Source organism: Typopeltis vanoorti, chromosome 6 (genome assembly GCF_054136105.1).
Source record: "Typopeltis vanoorti isolate ZY-2024b chromosome 6, IOZ_Tvanoo_1.0, whole genome shotgun sequence".
Taxonomy (NCBI): Eukaryota; Metazoa; Arthropoda; class Arachnida; order Uropygi; family Thelyphonidae; genus Typopeltis; species Typopeltis vanoorti.
The window spans coordinates 82,953,394-82,973,447 of record NC_143554.1 but is presented as its reverse complement, the minus strand read 5'-3'; the positions used below and the strand labels follow the sequence as shown (position 1 = coordinate 82,973,447).

Sequence of the window (20,054 nt, the reverse complement as noted above, 5' to 3'; positions counted from 1 at the left end):
TCCCCAAACCTTCCTTACATCTTTGGTTGCTTAGCCTACTAAAGTTAGAACTTGAGGTGCAACATTTAGCATCATGTGATCACTCTTCCACTTACTAACCTGTAGGTTGCATGGACCCATGCTAACCTGCATTCCCCCCCCCCAAAAAAAAATTCTAGTTTCCCTGACTGAACTTCTGAAATCTCACTAAACAACATACTCGCTTTCTCTCTCAAGATTTCTGATATAAAATCCATTCAAATGCAAACCGTCCACTTTATATAAATTCTTCCTTTCATCAAACTCACTCTACACATCCACAAACTCCACACCATTCGTCCTGCACAATCTGTGCACTGACTCATTTGAGATCATCTCTCCATCTCAGCTCATCTCCAATATACTGTGGCAGCAGACTCAGAACTTTTACTTTCTCACTTTTCTTTTTCTGCATACACTAGCAATCTTTTATGTCAATACAGAAATATAAGATATCAGATTTCAGATATAATATTAGATCTAATATTTTAATATTAGAATGTTGACAGATAATAGGTTAATTTGGAGAAAAATTGTCAATAGAAAGTAACAATGTAACTTTTTCATGTATATCCTGTACACCCTGCTGAGGGTATATGTCAAGAATTTGATGATCACGATGATATTTTATTTATCTATTTATTATTATTTTATTTTTATTTTATTTTTTTAAGACAAGACATAAACTCATGACACTATGTGGCAGCAGACTCATAACTTTTACTTTCTCACTTTTCTTTTTTTGCATACACTAGCAATCTTTTATGTATTTTATATCAATACAGAAATATAAGATCTAATAATATTAGAATGCTGACAGATAATAGGTTAATTTGGAGGAAAATTGTCTTTTATGTCAATACGGAAATATAAGATCTAATAATATTAGAATGTTGACAGATAAGCTTGTACAGAGCAGGGTTTTATAAACATCCATGCCAACAGTGGGATTTGAACATACAATCTGTTGGTTGGAGAGAGAGAAATATTATCCACTTGATCAACCAGGCCAGTGATATTGTATATTATTTATATATAGATTTATGAAAAGCTTTCAATACCATCAATCTGCATGTTTTCTTCAGTCAACTTTCACTATGGTAAAATTGTAGAGTACAAAGGAGTATTATTATTATAATAGCCTTCAACCAGAAGATCTAAGTCCATCAAGGATGGCAGTGGCATTAACTATAATTACCTTAAAATTGTTCTAAGCTAACATTCATGATTGCGAGGAAAAATTTGCATGCCCAGAGAAAAATCAAAACACAAATCTTTCATAGTTCAGCCATTTATTGCTATCAACCAATGTAGTCACAAATGAACATTGTGAGTCAACTTCTTAAATTCCCAATTTTGAACAGGGTAGAATATGCTCCCATATATTCATAATGTTTTCTTTGTTTCATCCTTTATATATATATATAAATATACACAACAGTATCATCACATTCAACATCCGTTATCTTCTCATAACATGTCTGTGCACCTGCTTATTATTTACTGATCACTTAAGTGATATACAGAAGCTCAAAGTAATTCATTACTGCTTACATCAGAAGGCAAATTGATTGGAACAACTCCTCTCGGTCTCAATAGTCTAATAATTAATAAATAATCAAGTTGGTTTTACATAATCTAATGCATACACACATTTCCCATTAATTCTACAACCTGAATATACTTATATAATGGTGTTGGAAGATGAGTTTTGTTATTGTCACACTTCATCCTCCAATACTGCTCAAAAATCTTCGGTCAACCAATACAATAACTAAAAAGTGTTCTTCAGATTGGCAGCAAGGAATTCAATTAGACCAGTGAATGTTTCCTTCAACTCTGCCAGTGAATAGAATATTCAATAATAATTTTCATCTGGACAGTTCACTGTTTCTTATTTATAAAAGTGTGCTTCTCTTTATCTCTCTCTCTCTTGAATAATCATACAGAAGTATAATTCTTCAAATTGAGGAAGGCTATTCTATAAATTTTCCACTCAAAAAAAAAAAAAAAAAAGCCTTGAATTACCTCTAATCTACTTCTTCATTTTTGTCTCATTATATGCACCTCCCCCATCTCCACCACCCAGTAGTCAGATAACTGCAATAAAGACCACTGAGAATCTATGTTATATATATATATATATATATATATACTATGAACTAATTTGTGAACTTCAATTAAATTCCTCTCCCTTTCCTCTGTTTTTGCAGTAAACTTTCATGATATAATCTTTCAAGAGACTTAAGGAACCATCTCTATATACATTCACTTCTATCAGCATCCACTAGAAAAATTAGGAGTCATAATCCACTGGCCTAACCAGGCTTACATAAGGGTAACTGAATGTAACAGTGGTGATAGGTGTTGTCAAGAAAAATTTTACCTTCTGTTATACTGGTAAAATATCATGCGCATTTTGATAATTTATTTATTAGTGATAGTAAAATTGAATGCCACGGTTGTTAGAAGTTTTGGTCTTAATTTTGGGTATGTTGGGTAGATTGAGACAAGCAGAACAAAATATACAGTTGGGTGCTGTTATAGACCAGGTGATGGAATAGTTAGTGGAGATAGTATGCATAGACAAATAGATGCAATGAGTGGAAGGAGGGTAATTATTATGGGAGATTTCAACTATGGTAACATTGATTGGAAGGAGGAGAGGACACATAGGAATTAGATTTTATGCAGTTATTAAGGGATAACTACCTGAGACAGCATGTAACGGAATATAGAAATTAAGAAAGGGTACATGTGGAAGTACTGGGCTGGTGAGTATGACAAGCTCAGGAGATTGCTTGGTTCAGTGCCATGGCATGTAAAACTGCAAGGGCTGGAGGTTGATAGTGCATGGGAAGTGGTAAAGGAGTGTGAAGGAAGTAATGGCTGACTGTACACCTAGAGTCCAGATAGTAAATCAAGTAGGGGTTAAATGGATGAATAACAGCATTAAGCTTGAGCTGCAAAAAAAGAAAACTGTGACTTGCAGGTACATGAACAGTATAAAGCACAAGCCAGAAAGGTAACGAGTGTGGTAAGGAAAGCAAAGGAAATAGCTACACAAGCTAAAGAGAATCCCAAACAATTTTTTCGATATGCTGCAAGTATAATAAAAAATGTACACGGCAGAATGATTTCAAGGAATAAATACCGAAGGTAGGGAGGTAACTGAATTAATTGATATAGTGGAATTACTGAATGAGTATTTTGCAAGAGTATATCATTCAGGTGGTGATATTGCAGGAATGAAAGATTCAATAGGCTATATGGGAATTGAGGTGAATGAAATGGAGGTGAATAATATATTACAAAACCTTCATGTGAATACATCTGTGGGTTTGGATGGTATACCAGCTCGGGTCTAACGTGAAGAGGCAAAAGAATTGTCAGTGCCCTTGACTATTTTGTTTAATTTGAGTCTCAGGGCTGGGTTAGTCCCGAAGGAGGTGGGGAAAGAGGGGAAAATAGTACCACTGCATAAGGGAGGTTCCAAGACTGCTGTTGCAAATTATCAACCGATCAGCATATCAGGAGTCATTGTCAAGGTTTTGGAGAAAGTAGTCAAGAGAAGAATACAGGAATAGATGATAATGGATAGATGATAATGGGATACTGTATGGGGGGAACAGCATGGTTTTGTGAAGGGTAGATCATGCCTCACTAACTTGCTCATGTTTTATAACACAGTGACGGCTGAGCTATATAAGGGTAATGGGTTTACGGTCATATTGCTGGACCTTGCTAAGGCCTTTGACAGGATACCACACGGAATTCTAATCAGCAAACTGCAGAATATGGGGATGGATATAGGGTTGGTGAGATAGATAGGAGGGTGGTTGACAGAGAGATATCAGAGAATAGTTTATTCAGAAGTAGAGTCCAAAAGACGGCCTGTGACTAGTGGTGTGCCACAGGGTTCTGTTCTTGGACCACTACTATTTAATTTGTTCATTAATGATATCGGAAAGGATCTGAGAGGAATAATCCATTTGTTTGCTTTGATGCAAAGTTGGGTAGAGCAATAATGAATGCACATGATGTCAAAATTTTGTAAGATGATTTGGATAGATTGGGGAAACTGGGCTAAGGAGAATGGATGTCAATTTAATGTGGCAAAGTATAAGGTTATGCATTTTGGGGTGAAAAGATTAGCAACAGTATACTGCATTGGTGGAACTGTACTCCAGGAGATTGACGAAGCCAGGGATTTGGGGGTGTTGGTGGATAGGGAGTTGAAGTTTAGGGGCACATTGCAAAAGTGGCTAAATCAGCTCATCAAATTGCTTGGTTACTGAAGAATACTTTGATGAGCAGAGACAAGCAAGTTATTGTATCGAGCTTTGATAAGACTCCCATCTTGACTACTGTGCCCAGATCTGGGCACCAGGGTTTCTTCTTGATGGGAAGGAGGTAGAGAGGATCCAGAGGTGAGTGACCAAGATGATAGCAGGCCTATGGAATGAACCTTATGAGAACAAGTTGAAGATTTGTGGGTTGCAGACATTGGTTGATAGGCAGAAGAGGGGGTGATATGATGGAGACATTCAAATTACTGAAGGGTTTCTATAAGATTAATTCAGAGGATATTTTTCAGAACAGGTCTGGTGGTGGGAAGACTAGGGGCCATCCATGGAAACTGGGCAAGAGTGTGGTTAGCAAAGGTGTTAGAACTAGGTCTTTTGCATGGAGAGTGGTGAATGAGTGGAATAAGTTGCCAGAGTCTGTTGTGGGTGCCATGAGTATGAGTGGGTTCAAGGCAAGGTATGATAGATACTGTGTGGATGCTGAACAGTTGTTGACATGATGTTTAGGGCCTCCCTCGATGAGTCTAAGGACTCCTTGGAGTTGCCCGTAATAATAATAATATGTTATACAGCTTAACAAAAGCAAAATGGAATGGTGAGAACATGAATGGTGAGAGGCATAAGTTTTTTTGAAGATGGTTCACTGTCAGGAGCATAGCATGTATTCATTGGGGAATGTGCAAATTTGTGTTTATTGAGAGATTGAACAAGACAAGTGAGAGGATATGGATCTACAGAACATGTAATATTTTGATGGACTATGAAGTGTTAAATGAAAATTGAGAATGTGGTGTGAATATTAGATGAAAGGCAGCGAAGAACACAAAACTGAGAATGGCATCAGACTGAAGGGTGAATGAGAAAATATGAGTGCAGAGATAATGAAATAACACTTACATTAAGAAAAAATATTTATGATTTGTAGAATTTTTGGCCAGGTATCATAGTCAATACAGTTAAAAGGAGATAAACACAATAACAACAATAAAATTCTACAAATAATAAATATTATTTCCTAACATAAGTGTTATTCTGTTACTCTATAATAATTTTATGATTATGTCAACCACTTTCATTTTGATAATTAGATCTATAAGTGCAGAGAATATGAATGTGAATATAGAAGAGACTGAAAGAGCAAAAAGCAGGTGTGATTGTGAGAATGAAAGGAGCATAAATTAAAGAGCACAAGTGAGAGCAATTGCCAATATGATGAGAATGCAATTTCTGGAATGCAAAAGTTGAAGAATGAGATGATTAAGATAAGAAATGAGATGAGATTTATGCAAAATAAGATTATACAACTAGTGGATATGAATGGAAGAGTGCAAAAGAAGAAAATAAAAGACAGCAGAGAAAAGAGAATAGTGAGTGACTTAAAGTACCTCTGTATGGAATTCCATTATTACATGTGGAGTGGATGAGAGGGTGCTTAAGGTTTGTTTTTCAGGAGAGAGGATAAACAGGGTGACAGATGTTTTAGATACAAGAAATAAATATGTGAAGGAATTAGTGGTGGAAGGAACAAAAGAATTGGTTAGGCATGGGCATAGAATATGAGGATGGATATCAGGAGGTCACTGAGAAGAGTGAAAGACTATGATAGAAAGGACAGTTAGCATGACAATGATGCATTGAGATGGCAAGCAAAAAAATCATGAATAGTATGCTAGCAAAGCTGTGTGTGAGATAACAGACAGTATGTTCTTACATTTGAGACGTACTGAAAACCTACTAAGAACATGTGATGCTATCCAGAGGAGAGCAATGCACTTAATGGATGACCTCTCACACACAGCCTCTCTTCAACCACACTTTCTCATAGACGCTCTGTTTCTGCATTATATCTTTTTTTAAAGGTACTTTCATGGACACTGTTCCACTGAATTGTCACCATCATTCCTCTGTTTTCTTATAAACAACGATATTCAGTTCTGATCAACATTCATATCCAGTTTACCTCCAAACTTACTGAACCAACTTCTTTTTTTCATTCCATTCTACCTCTGTTCTTTACAACAGCCTTCAAGATCCTGTGTTTTCCTCAATAACATCTTCAAGAAGTTGTTGGAAAATTGACCCTAATGTTTCTTTTTCAAGAAACACAGTGACAGATTCCTTCTTTCTCCTCAACCATATAAATACCCAACACTAGCACTGTTTTGTGTTACAGGTTTGTAACTTTTTGTGTGTGTGTGTGTGTGTGTGTGTGTGTGTGTGTGTGTGTGTGTGTGTGTGATCAAAATGTTGAGGAATAATTAAATTTATTTAGTCTATAAAGCACTTTTCTATTATTCTTCTAAGTTTCCACTATGAATGCTACATTCACAATGTGATACCAATTAATTGAAAGGTATGAGAAAACTATGCATTACATCATGGGGAAATAAAATCATGTGTTGAAGTGATTTTTGAAATGATGATTTCTAAAATAAAACTGTTTTTAGTGATTGAGCAAAATCCCATCAAATGGTAATCACACACACACACACACACACACACACACACAGTTTGTGAAATCTAAAATCAGTACATGTGATCCAAGTGGATTTGTGGTGTACCTGTAAGGTACTATTCTTCATCTGACATTTTTTTTTAACCTCCTGTCAAAAAAATTTGACAGGAGGTTAAAAATCATTTTCAAGATAGATATGGTATTATCCCTAAAATTTTTAATAATAACAAAATTCCTGAGTTTTACCAAATGGAACTGAACAGTTTCATCCACTATTTTTATAATATAGAAAAACTATGAAAGTTTTGTAAATTTGACCAGAGAGCTTATGAGAATACAATCCTCAGCACTGGAGCTGCCTTAGTTGGTACTACTTAAAAGAACACAACCACTGCCCAAGCATCCATACGTTTGCCTTTTGCATTTGATAAAGGTTTTACTTTCCTGACAGCTATTTCTAACCAGTTGGTTCTTCTTCAGGCCAAAATCTTAAGAAAGCAAAAACTCTTATTCAATGCTAAAGAAATCCAATGCTAGAGAAATGGATTTTTCATAAGTGAACTGTCGGTCAGTGCATAAAGGTAATTAATTATAAATTATTTTTCAGATATTATTTCCTCCTCCTTTTACAAAATTTTTTTTTCTTGTGAGAACTTACAAAGGATAAAGTACATTACAGTCAAAACTAGATTAATGTGCATATTCTAAATAGGCAAAAGAATTTTATACATATCTGGATTTACTAAATGCATTAATTTTGATTTAATTAACTACAAACATTTTTCACTCCAGAAGAAGAATTACTTTTTGTCATTATACATAATCAGAACATATCAAAATCAAATTAAGAAAATAAATATTTATTTAAATGTTGTAACTTTTTCAGACATTTTAAAGCATATATTTCAGCTAATTTTTGTTCAAAGTAAGACATTTACAACTTGAAATTGAGTTATTAATTTGAATTGAATCTAAATGGCATATTATACTTTGTTTTCAAGGTACCTGAATGTTGTTCATATCTTAATTTAGCCAGCCTGTCTGGCATAGTGCTGTCTTACATTTCTGTTCTCTGACTTAACTGTGGTTTTGACTCTCAACGTGAAACAGATATTTACGAGTGCCTTCAATGCTGGAAGATCAGCCAAAAAGTAGAGAGGAACACCAGATAACACATTTATGAACCAGTAGTATGGAAAAAAAAAAAAAAAGCAGATAAGAAGAGACATGCTCGAAATATTTCATTTAGTGAGATGGAGAAAAATCACTATTCAAAAGCTGATTTAAAAGTAAAAGACTATTCTGGGACTAATTTAGAATGAGTGTGTTTTGGATTGCACATGCAGTCCAGAACATGCTCAGGCTGAATCAAGTGAAAACCCTTGAAGATATAGAAGTCCAATCTTTAAAGGTATCTGTGATAACTAAAACAACAATATATAGAAGGTTGTCATCCTATGCCATAAAATAATTAAAAAAAAAAAAAACGATGCCTTAGGCTAAATAGAGAGAGAGAGAGAGAGAGAGAGAGAGATACAATTAGGACACTAGGACTCTTGTGTATTCTCTTTAAAAAGAAACAGGTTGGAAAAATCCAATTAAGAGAGAAAAAAAAAATGATATCCATCTCAAGAATCAGTTTTGAAAATGTGGAATATAGTGGTGTAAAAGTTGAACTGGGTTTCTTTCAAGCTATAGCAACATGAAAGAACACAAACAAATTTCTCAACCTTCTGTTCTCTTGGTGATGACTTAAAATTAGAAGACCCATAGCTACAGATGGCCTGAATAATACCGATATATTATTATTATTTTTTTTTTTTTTCACTCATCTAGAGGAAACAGAACTACTGAATTTTATGGTAGAAGATAATTTTTCTGTACTTTATTTTTTGATTATTACATACATCTCAAGTAGTATAGAACCACCAGAAATATGTGATTTATGTACTTTATTTGGCAGTTAATTTACCAACTTCACCCTTTCACTTTATTTACTCAGCTAAAAAGACATTTTTTTATAAAGAAAGTACTTAAATAAAGATAAAAGAAAAAGTACGAAACAGAATATTACCGCTTAAGTGTGACCAAAGTGCCAGTCAGTTTTTTGCAGCGCCGTAATGCAGTCTCGAGCCTCTCAGGTTCTTCCTTTAAGAATCTACAACACAGATCAAAAGAACTTATTGAGAATCAAACTAAAATTATACAGATATTAAGGTACCATCTCTCTCTCTCTCTCTTTTGCTCTCTTGGATATGACATGCTAACTGGAAACAAAGCATTTGTTTCCAGTTAGTCATGCCATATCCAAGCATATAGACAAAAATCCATACAATTTTCACATTTGTAAACTTTGATATTTTATATCTACACTACAAAATAATCTTAACAAAAGCACCACAATATTTGCACTAACAGTATATTTATTAATGAGCAGCAGCAGACTGTATAATTTAAACAGTCTAAGTGAACAAACAAATTTACAGAATCTAGGTAATTATTTAGTAGTAAAAATTTCCACCCATGTATTCAGACATAAAAAATGTCTGAAGATTTATTCTCATTCCACTTCCATACATCAAGGAAGCATCAGAACATATTGTTAAAATTCTCAAGTCTCTGAACATTATTATAATTACATGATGCGTCCAAGGACTTACTATAGAAAGCACTCTATTCCACTGTATGTATGTATATATATATATATATATATATATATATATATATATATATACACAACTCACTATTTCCCCCTACTTAATCCTCCACCTATTACTGCTACCATCAACACACACATACAATGCCTTTACTGCCTACTACCACCAACAGTATGTTATGTCTGTGAATCACGTGTTCTCATGGCAAATTTGCTTGTATGTGGGATTTCTGGAAAAAAACTCCTACTACCTCTGTATGAAATCAGCTTTCAACTCAAAAAAAAAAAAAAAACATTGAAAGCCTCTCATCACAACAAGAATGAAACTCATGCCTTTTTCCAGCTATGGAGGTACTTAACATTCACAAAGCATTTTGTGCCATCTGCAAAATTTCTACTTTTCTGTCTTCACCTAAAGACAGGTTGATTCCATTAAACTTTCCAGACAACTAAAAGATTTCTTGCTCTTATGGCCTATCATATTTTGGATAACCAAGAAGATCTGCCTCTGTTCATCACGAGGAACATAAAACATCCAGTTTTGTGAACCTGAGCAGTCACTAAGCACAGGGTTTTCTGGAAAAACACAAATTTATTGCAAAGAGTAGATTCCTTATGAAATAGCTTTATAAAGAAAGCTGTGAAGTATTATTACATCTTCCTAATTTGAAGAGATCTGATGGTCTACATTTATCTCCTTATAGGAAATAGTAGAAATGGTACTTCTAAAATCTTTCTTAGTTTTAACTCGAGGAATTGACCATATGTTAGCTTATTAAACTTTTGCGAGGCACTGTTAATTTTTTTCTTGTTCAGTTGTATGTTATCATTAGCATCATTACATCCTCCTTGAATCAGCAGACTGATTCTGGGAGGTTCATTCAATGGACATATTTATCATATTGAATCTTAAAATACTTAACACCCCATGCAGTAACAAATATTCTGGTAACACATTCCATTCACCAACACTTCTCTATGCAAAAAATCTACTCTTCACACTCCTCTTCACTCTTACACAATATCCAGGGATGGCTTTTGGTTCTTCTCCTCCCACAGAGTTGTGTGAGCCCAGTCCCATTAGTGACACTGTGCACAGCCAACATTTGCATGATTATCAGTAGAGAATGAGAGAGAAAGAGAGAGAGAAGTTGTCTAGCTATACAGGTTAACATGCAGAGGGGAGATTATGAGAAGCATGTAGCTGTAATAGCACTTCAGAAGGTTGGAATTCAGCCACCTGTTATTTTCAACATGCTAAAAACATTCAGAATCAGTAGTATGTTTGTGTATTGGAAACAACAGCCTCTAAGGGCTGTGAGGGCATGCCTCCACCATAATCCTGTGAGAATGCAGAAAGTGATGTCTTGAGAGGTGAGCATTTTGCAGAGAATAATGTCATGTGTACTAATTGGTAACCTGGGGATGAGAGCCAATTCTTCTACTGGACACTTCCTGTCACCGTGACTTATGTGGCAGAGGGTGATAAAATCAAAAGGTACTTCTCCTGCAGTACATGAACAACAGACACCATGATATCCTTTATGCAGATGAGAAGATTTTCACCATTAAGGTGTCATTTAACCACCAAATTGATCAGATATGTGCTCCAGATGGTTGCACAACACGTCATAGCCCCCCCCCCCCCCCAGGATTCAGAGAAGTCACCATCCTGAATGATTGATGGTTTTTTTTTTTGGGGGGGGGTATCCGAAAGGGTCAAAACCTCTGCCAAAGTGTATCACAACATGTATCAAACATGAAGCGCAGGGAGTCAACTGCATACCCACAATGGATGAACTACCACACTCACTGAATGTGACTACAGGGTGCTACCAAGGATAATATGCAATTTGTCGGCTGACATGTTAAATGCAGTGTTCTGGGCATCGACTGGAACATGAATCTGCACATAAACACACTGAGGCTCACAACACAGGTTTCCATGGTAGGACTGCAATATGCAAGCCCCACATTACTCGAACCAACATGCAGCAGCAGCATCTTCAGTGGTGCAAATATGCATGTACAGTGGAATATGGAAGCTTCGAAAGTTATGTTATGGAGTGATGAATCATGCTACATACACTACCGAGCAGATGGATGGGTGTGGGTGTGGCAGATGATCAGTGAACATCTCTTGCTGGAGTTTGCAACCCCAAGTATGAAATTCAGAGGTGGCAGTATGATGATATGGTCTTGTTTTTCCTGATTTGGCCTTGGACTTATGTTTGTGGTATCAGAAACATTGAACTCTGAGAATATCTGAATATTCTGAACAATACAATGCTTCCTATTTTGTGGCGTTTCTACAGAATTCACCATTGTCTCTTTCAGGAAGACAATGTGCTGTGTCATAAGGCTGCTGCTGTAATTGCGTAGTTGGCAGACATGAATTCCAACATACTTGACTGGCCTCCACAGAGTCCTGATCTCAACACTACTGAACATCTGTGGAATGAGCTGGAGCATCGGGTGGATCAAGGGATGTCTGCCTCACAGACAGGACCTCATTGCATGCTTACAACAGGAAGAATGGTCCAAAATTCCCATTGATTGTTATCAATTAATAGTTGGGGCTTGAACATTGAGATGCAATGTTCAAGCCCCAAATATCTTCATTCGTTAGTATGATCTTCAATAACCAAGTAATCCTAATATGTAACTTGGGCATTCTTGTAATTATGCCATCTAAACTTCCATTCCTTATCTACCAACATCTCCAAATCCCAAGCTTCATCAATTTCATAGATTATAGTTCCATCAATGTAGTACACAACTTGTTATCTTCTCATCCCAAAATGCATAACTTTACTTTATTCCAAATTAAACTGGTATCCATTATCTTTTGCACATATGCTCAGCTTTTTTAAATCATCTACTAGCTCTCTGTTCATTGCCTTGATTAGTTATTACACCACCCAATTTTTGCATCATCAGCAAACAACTGATTCATTTCAAATCATTTCCCATCTCATTTATATACAAAATATACAGCAGTGGTCCAAGCACAGAGCCATGTGGTGCACTGCAAGTTACCTGCTTTCTCCTGGATTTTGCTCATCCTTATACCACTATCTAGTATCTGCCAATCAATGACATTGTCAGTGGATTACAAGGGGATATTCAGTTGTTTGAAGATGATGCGAAGCTGGGAAGGATTATTAGTAATAGTGCAGATGCGGCAGCCCTGCAAGAGGATTTGAATAAGCTAGATAGATGGGCAAATGAATAGGGGGTATCAGTTTAATGCAGCAAAATGTAAGGTCTTGAGGTTTGGGAAACATCGATGGGACACTGCATACATTACTGGAGGAGTTATACTGGAGGAAGTAGGGGAGACAAGAGATCTGGAGTTGATATTTTGTGCAGAAGGAATGATGTAGACTTTGTAGACCTATGGTCTGTGTTTGATGGATTTGTATAAAGTTGATATTTGTATAAAGTTGGATTTGTATAAAGTTGTAGACTTTGTAGACCTATGGGCTGTGTTTGATGGATTTGTATAAAGTTGTAGACTTTGTAGACCTATGGTCTGTGTTTTATGGATTTGTATAAAGTTGATAGACTGCATCTAAATGGTTTTGATGTTAGGTGTCTAGAGAGAGAGCTTTGTTCACTGAGCAGCTGAAGTGCAAATTCAGGAAACTTAAGCAGCTGGATGCAGGTGAATGTGTGTGAATGCATCCATGAGGCAAGCAAGTATGAGGATGACCAACACATGTGGAATGTAGTCTCTCAAGCAAAAAAATATTGAATAGGGTAGTCAATTTAGGAAGTAAAGCTGGTTGGGGACCTAAAGAGATGCTGCAGTCTCTATATACTAATGCCAGAAGTATTGGAAAGAGTTTTTGGTATTGATTAGTGCAACCTTGCAAAAAGTTATTATGGGCATTAGTGAGATGTAGCTAACAGCAGATGATGTTATTCCAGGGATAGAATATGAAGGGTTTAGTATTTTCAGGGAAGACAGAGAAGATAGGATGGGGGAAGAGGTATTGCCAATGATAGTAGATGAATTGCAGCCAAAAGGTAGGAGGGTGGTCATTCAATTGAAGCAGTCTGGTGTGATTAAGGCCAATAAGACAAAATATATGGTTGGATGAGGCCAGGGGGTTCAGGGAATGAGTTGAAAGACATGCATCAATTAATTAGTATAATGAGTGCAGGTCAAGTGATTATTATGGATGACTTCAATTATGGAGATATAAATTGGAAGGAAGCGAGAGAGAGATCACATGGCAGGAAGGAAATGGAATTTATACATCTAATGACAGATAATTTGCAAGATGCAAGAATATGGGACCTGGTCATAGGATCAGAAGAACTATTCATAACTAAAGTGGCCACATTGCCTCTGAATGGGGAAAGTGACCATGTAGTCTTGACTTGGGAGATTGTAAAAAATGAGGAATATCCATCAAGAAGGAGTATATGTGGAACTACAAGACAGGTGATTATGAAAAGCTTAGGAAGAAGCTTGAAGCAGTGTCATGGCATAAAACCCTGCAAAGGAAGGATGTTAGTAGTCCTTGGGAGTTAGTTAAGGGACATCTAGGGGAAACTATATCAAATTGTATAACTAAGGCAAGGAGGGATAACTGGGTAGTAGTTAGATAGAGAAATAATATCAATAAACATGAGCTTCAGAAAAATAAAATTCTGTAGAGCGGTATATGAGGAGAAAGGCGACTCATATGAACAGTACAAGGATCATGCTAAAATGGTGACCAGCATGGTAAGGAAGGCAAAATCAGATTATGAGAAGAAACTAGCTAAATAGGCCAAAGGAAATCCCAAAGAGTTCTTTTGCTAAGTGGTAAGTATGATGAAGAATGACTATGGAAGAATAACCTTAATGAGTACTGATGGTCAGGAGGTGACAGAAGTAGATAAAATGATTGGGTTACTGAGTGACCACTTTGCTAAGATATATCGTACAAATGAGGTTAATGCTGTGACATATGTGACAGGGACTTATGTGGGAACAAGGGTGGATAAACTAAAGGTTCTTAGGATATTGCAGAATCTCAATGTACGAGTAAATACAGCTGTTTAATTAGATGAGATATCAGCTCATGTTTTGTGAGAATGTGCAATCGAACTTTCAATACTTCTGACTAGACTGATTAATTTAAGTATCAACTCTGGTAGAGTAGAAAGAAGGTAAAATATCGTATTTGCCAGCGTATAAGATGTGCTTTTTTCCTTTGAAAATAGGTCTAAAAACAGGGTGGTCTTATACGCCGATACCTAGTTTTTTTTTATTACTTTCATTTCTGGAAATTTTCTCTGTTCTGAGTTACGCAATTCCTTTCTTGCTTCCTTATGGTGTGTGAGAGCATTCCAGTTACATTGAGTTCAGTGGATGTGCATGTGCTGTCATCGACGATCACAGCTGTGTTCCTGTTCATTTAAACTTTCCAATTGTTGTTGCAGTTGTTTTGAACAGCGATAAATTTCTGCTGTTAAATTTTCTCTAAATTTCTTGGCAAATTATGACTGAAAAACATCAGCATTGCTACACATTGCATACAAGCTACGTGTGATTATGTATTAGGTATTTGTTGAAAGTAGACCTACTTATTACTTTATATTTGAAATACTGTAAATTCATGATAATATTCAGTGATAAAGTTTTTTTCCTAAAAAATAAATACAATAAAGGGGATGTATCTTATACGCCGGAAAATACAGTAATTCCTCATAAGGGAGGCTCTAAGACTGCAGCAGTAAATTATAGCCCAATCAGTATCTCAGGAGGTTTTTTGACCAAAAACCACATGGAGCTCTGCAATGCAAATTAAAACAAATAATAAATGGATACAACATTAGTTATGTGGATATAAGGGTGGCTGCTGGACAGATATCAAAAATATCAGAATCCAGTATCGCCGAACTGAAGCCTTTTGGTTCTTTATTTTAGTAATACTTCATGCACCGACTGAGAAAATGGACTAATCGAAAGCGAATATATAGATGCTTGGGCAGCATTTATGTTTTCTAATTAGTCCACGCTAAGGCAACTCATGAATGCTGATGAGTATCCCATAAGCTCTCTGGTCAACTTATTTTTATGAAAATTTCATAGTTTCTACATTCAGCTTTGAAATAATGCTGGATCTAATATTCACTTTACTTATATAATTTTGCATCACTGAATTGAAGCCTTTTGGCTATTTATTTTAGTAAATACTTTTATGCACTGACCAAGAGTTTGCTTATGAAAAATACACCTCTCCGACATTTCAAGTTCCTTAGTACTGAATGAGAGTTTTTGGTCTCTTAAGGTTTTTTTCCCTTTCTGAGGAGAACCAACAGTTCAAAGCAGCTGTCAGGCTAGTGAAATCTCTTATCAAAATGATAACAGCTATCAGTTTAATGCAGCAAAGTAAGATCATGAACTTTAGAAAGAAGGATCACAAATATTTACTACACTAATGGAACTCTATTACAGAAAACTGATAAGGCTAGGGACATAAAGATGATGTTGGACAGGATGTCCAACATCATCTTTATGACTTATCGTTTTCAAATAAGTTTGATAAGTAATGACATCTCATTTTCCAACTTATTTGAAAACGAGAGTATCTTTTATTTTTTTAAAGTCTAGAGGGCATATTTGCAAAGGAGGGCAAAAGAGCTCATCACATTACTAGGATGTGGAAGAGGACACTAAGCAGGATAGCATTATTATTATTGACCTTTATAATACTTTAATAAGAGATCTGGACTACTATGCATAGATCTAGCAACTGGATCCCTTGGTGATAAAAAAGTTGTAGCGATAATTCAGAGACAAGTGTTCAAGATTGTGATGCGTCTACAGAATGCTCTAGTGAGAGAGAGACTGAAGGTCTGTGGGATAGGCAGAAAAGAGAGATATGACAGAAACATACAAGTTATTAAAGTTATTTTACAGGACTGACAAAGAATTTTTTTCAATACACTGCAGGAAGGAGGAGAACAAGGGGTCAATTCCGGAAATTGTGTAAATAGTGTGGGATGTTAGGAGTACATTTTGCTTGGAGAGTGAAGAACTGGTGAAATGTATTGCGAGAGGCAATTCTGAGCGAATTGTAAAGGAGAAGTTAATAGATATTGCATGAATAATGGAAGAATAATTTTAGAAGAATCTTCCTAACATTAGTCTTGGTCTGCCTGGCCTATAAAAAAATATAATAATAATAATAAGTTACACTGAACCAGACATTCATTTTCATCCTTATTTTACCAAGTGTAAGTAAGCAAAAGTTTATGCATAACAAAGCATAATGAACTATTGGTATATAATGGCAATTGATTTTACCTCAAATTGCCCTATTATCCCGTAATGCATAACACATTTCCATTTCTCTGTGTGTAATACCATAAATCATAAGAGGAGTCACTACCATATAGGTTTTGACTTTATTTTTTTTTTAAAAAGATAGAGAAGCTTCCTTGGGCCATGAATGATCAAAAAAGATCACTGTAAATCTGAATCATTTCAGGATGCTTAGCATTAGTTCTTCAAGAGAGATCTCTTGAACCTTAGCTCTACTTAGCAATGACAGGCAAAATCCAATACTAAAATAATCTTAGTATATGCAGCAGCAAAACAAAACTTTTGGTAAATTTTGCCTTTAGACAGTGGCCAGCAGGAACTATTCTAAGATATCTTAGATATCTATTCTAAGATAACTATTCTATATTGTTTAACCTTTATATCAATGACATTGCCAGTGGATTGCAAGGGGATATTCAGTTGTTTGCAGATGATGCAAAGCTGGGAAGGATTATTAGTAATAGTGTAGATGTGGTAGCCCTGCAAGAGGATTTGAATAAGCTAGATAGATGGGCAAATGAATGGGAGTGTCAGTTTAATGCAGCAAAATATAAGGTCTTGAGGTTTGGGAAACATCGATGGGATGCTGCATTCTCTATGGGAGGAGTTATACTGGAGGAAGTAGGGGAAACAAGAGATCTGGAGTTGATGATTGATAGAAACCTGAAATTTAGGGGACATATTGCAAAGGTGGTGAAGGAAACACAGAGGATTGCTGCAATTATGAGAAGGACACTGACCTGCAGAGATAAAAGGGTTATCATTCCATTGTATGTCTCTGATCAGACCACATCTGGACTATTGTTCTCATATTTGGTCCCCAGGATTTGAAAGGGGATAAATTAACTGTGAAAAGGGTACAAAGACAGATGACAAAGATAGTTTCAGAACTGTACAATTTTGGTTATGAGGATTGGCTGAGGGAATGTGGACTGCAGAGTTTGGTGGATAGAAGAAGGAGAGGTGATATGATTGAGACTTTTAAACTGTTGAGAGGTGGTTGCAGGATTGACACTGGGGAGTTCTTTCGTTTGGTTGAACAGCAGGAAGGAGTGATGACAAGAAGTCATCCCTGGAAGTTACGAAAGGAAACTGTAAGCAAGAGGGTGAGGAGTGGTTTCCTTGCATGGAGGGTGGTTGAACTGTGGAATGCATTGCCTGATGGAGTGGTGAGAGCGAGAATGATCAATGAGTTTAAGGGAGTGGTATGACAGACTTTGTGTTTCTTAGGGGGGGCCTCCCCCTCGATGAGTCTTGACAGACTTTATGTTCTTAGGAAGGGCCTCCCACGATGAGTCTTTTGACTCCATGGAGGCCTGAATAATAATAACTTACCTGAAAAAGGTATGGGAGTCAAAAGTATGAATGATGTAAAAGAATACTCTAAACCTGTATCATTTCAAATTATTAGCTTTGGTTCTACCAGACAACAGTGTGCTGCAGCTCTACTCAGCAGCTGAGCAAACCCTGATAAAGGACTGCCTGGTACTAGAACCAAAGAGATCCTGGCATAATCTGGAGAATGAGAGATTTTTTTTTTTTTTTTTTTTTTTAAGGGTTCTACTGAACTCTTATATATATAGTTTTTGGAATCTTGGTGGAAGGTTTCTGCAAAAAAAAAGTGTCAAAGCCAGACCAGACAGTTGTCTGGTTGTAAAGATTTCATATACAAACTTTTGATGTTCACACCTGGGTAAAATAAGTTTGAAAATGAGAGTATCTTTTTTTTTTTTTTTTTTTTTTTTGACTAATATAATTTATAGATAATTACATAACTTTTGCAAATTGTAGATAAAAGTTATATATATATTTCTAAAAATTATAACTTACTTTTCTTCTCTAACTACAACTTCCATTTCAGCAGCCATCACTGATTTTAAACTTTCCTGAAGGTTTGGGAAACGTGCTAAAGAGAAGAGATAAAAAAAAAGTAAGATGACGCTGATGCACAGAGATTTAAAACTGTTTACAACAATGTTTAGATTTCTTCACTTTTCCCAGCACCAGTGCAGTGCTTATATGATAAATCTAAAAAAAAAAAAAAATAAACTTAAAAGTACTAATGTAAAAGATTTATATAAAACATTATGACTATGAAATACTATGTTTTATAAATTTTAATATCATCTCATACAGGATAAATTTTATATTTTTTATAATATAATAATAAAAATATTTTTCATATTTTTATGGAATTCACAAGAAGTTGCAATCTGATCTTTTAGATATGAAGTTTATATATTGCATTAGCAAAGATGCTAAGAAAGGCATTAGTGAGAGAGAGAATAATAACAGAGAGTGTATAGTTTGTAAAGTTGTCAAAGCTTTATATTTATTTTATTTTTTGAAGGAGAGTCTGAAAGTCTTGAGAAACTGAACTAAACATCTATAAACATATATTTTGGCAACTACAATAAACTATTTGTGATTATAGTTGCAGACCAAGGATTTTAAAAAAAAGTTAAATGACAGGTTGCATTTTTTTTTTTTTTTGAAATAAATTATTATCATCTCAAGACCCCATGGAGTCAAAGACTCATCTAGGAGGTCCTTTTGTCATACACAAAGCTCATCATACTGCACCTTAAACACGCTCAAATACTCTGCAGACACCACACTCTCATTCATTCACAACTCTGCATGCAAAAAACTTGCTTCTCACTCTCCTGCTTACACCCTCTTTATACAGCTTCCAAGGATGACATCTGGTTCTCCCTTGATCTCCCACCATTTTCTGTAAAACCTCTCCAACACTGATCCTATAATAACCCCTTACTAACATGTAGATCTCTACCATATCACTCCTCTTTCTCCTATCCACTAGACTTTGTAAATGGCATCTTCTCAACCTTTACTCATATTCGACATTCCAGAGATCAGAAACTATCTTAGTCAGTCGCCTCTCGACCCTTTGCAAATATAAGGTGATGTCAATATAAAGATGTCCAGCTTAATTTAACTGCTTAACAATGCTTGGTCCATGAAGAAATGTAGAGAAGAGATGATAAGAGACTGTTTATTATTTTTAGGTTTTAAAATTCAGAAAACAAAGATGAAATGAAGAGTATAACAATTGGTGAGGATATACTGGAGTAGGTGGAGGAAATAAGATATATGTGGGGGTGATGGTGGATAGGGACTTAAAATTTAGAGGATATGTTGCTAAGATAGTTAAAACAGCACAACAAATTCTGGCAAATGATGTGAAGGACACTGATTTTTAAAAGTGAGGGCATTATAATTCCATTCTATAAGGACTTGATTACGCCACATATTAATTACCGAGCACAG

At 35.7% G+C, this 20,054-nt stretch overlaps 1 protein-coding gene across 1 annotated transcript in view; it reads right to left on the bottom strand.

The window, feature by feature from the left end:
- The window catches only part of LOC150105640 (coiled-coil domain-containing protein CG32809-like), a 774,652-nt gene that overhangs the window by 142,101 nt on the left and 612,497 nt on the right, over positions 1-20,054 (bottom strand). The window contains exons 16-17 of the mRNA XM_090394279.1: positions 18,594-18,669; positions 8,855-8,938 (exon numbers count right to left, since the gene is read on the bottom strand). Of these exons, the coding sequence (XP_090250405.1) occupies positions 8,855-8,938; positions 18,594-18,669 (160 nt within the window). The remainder of the gene's footprint in view (positions 1-8,854; positions 8,939-18,593; positions 18,670-20,054) is intronic.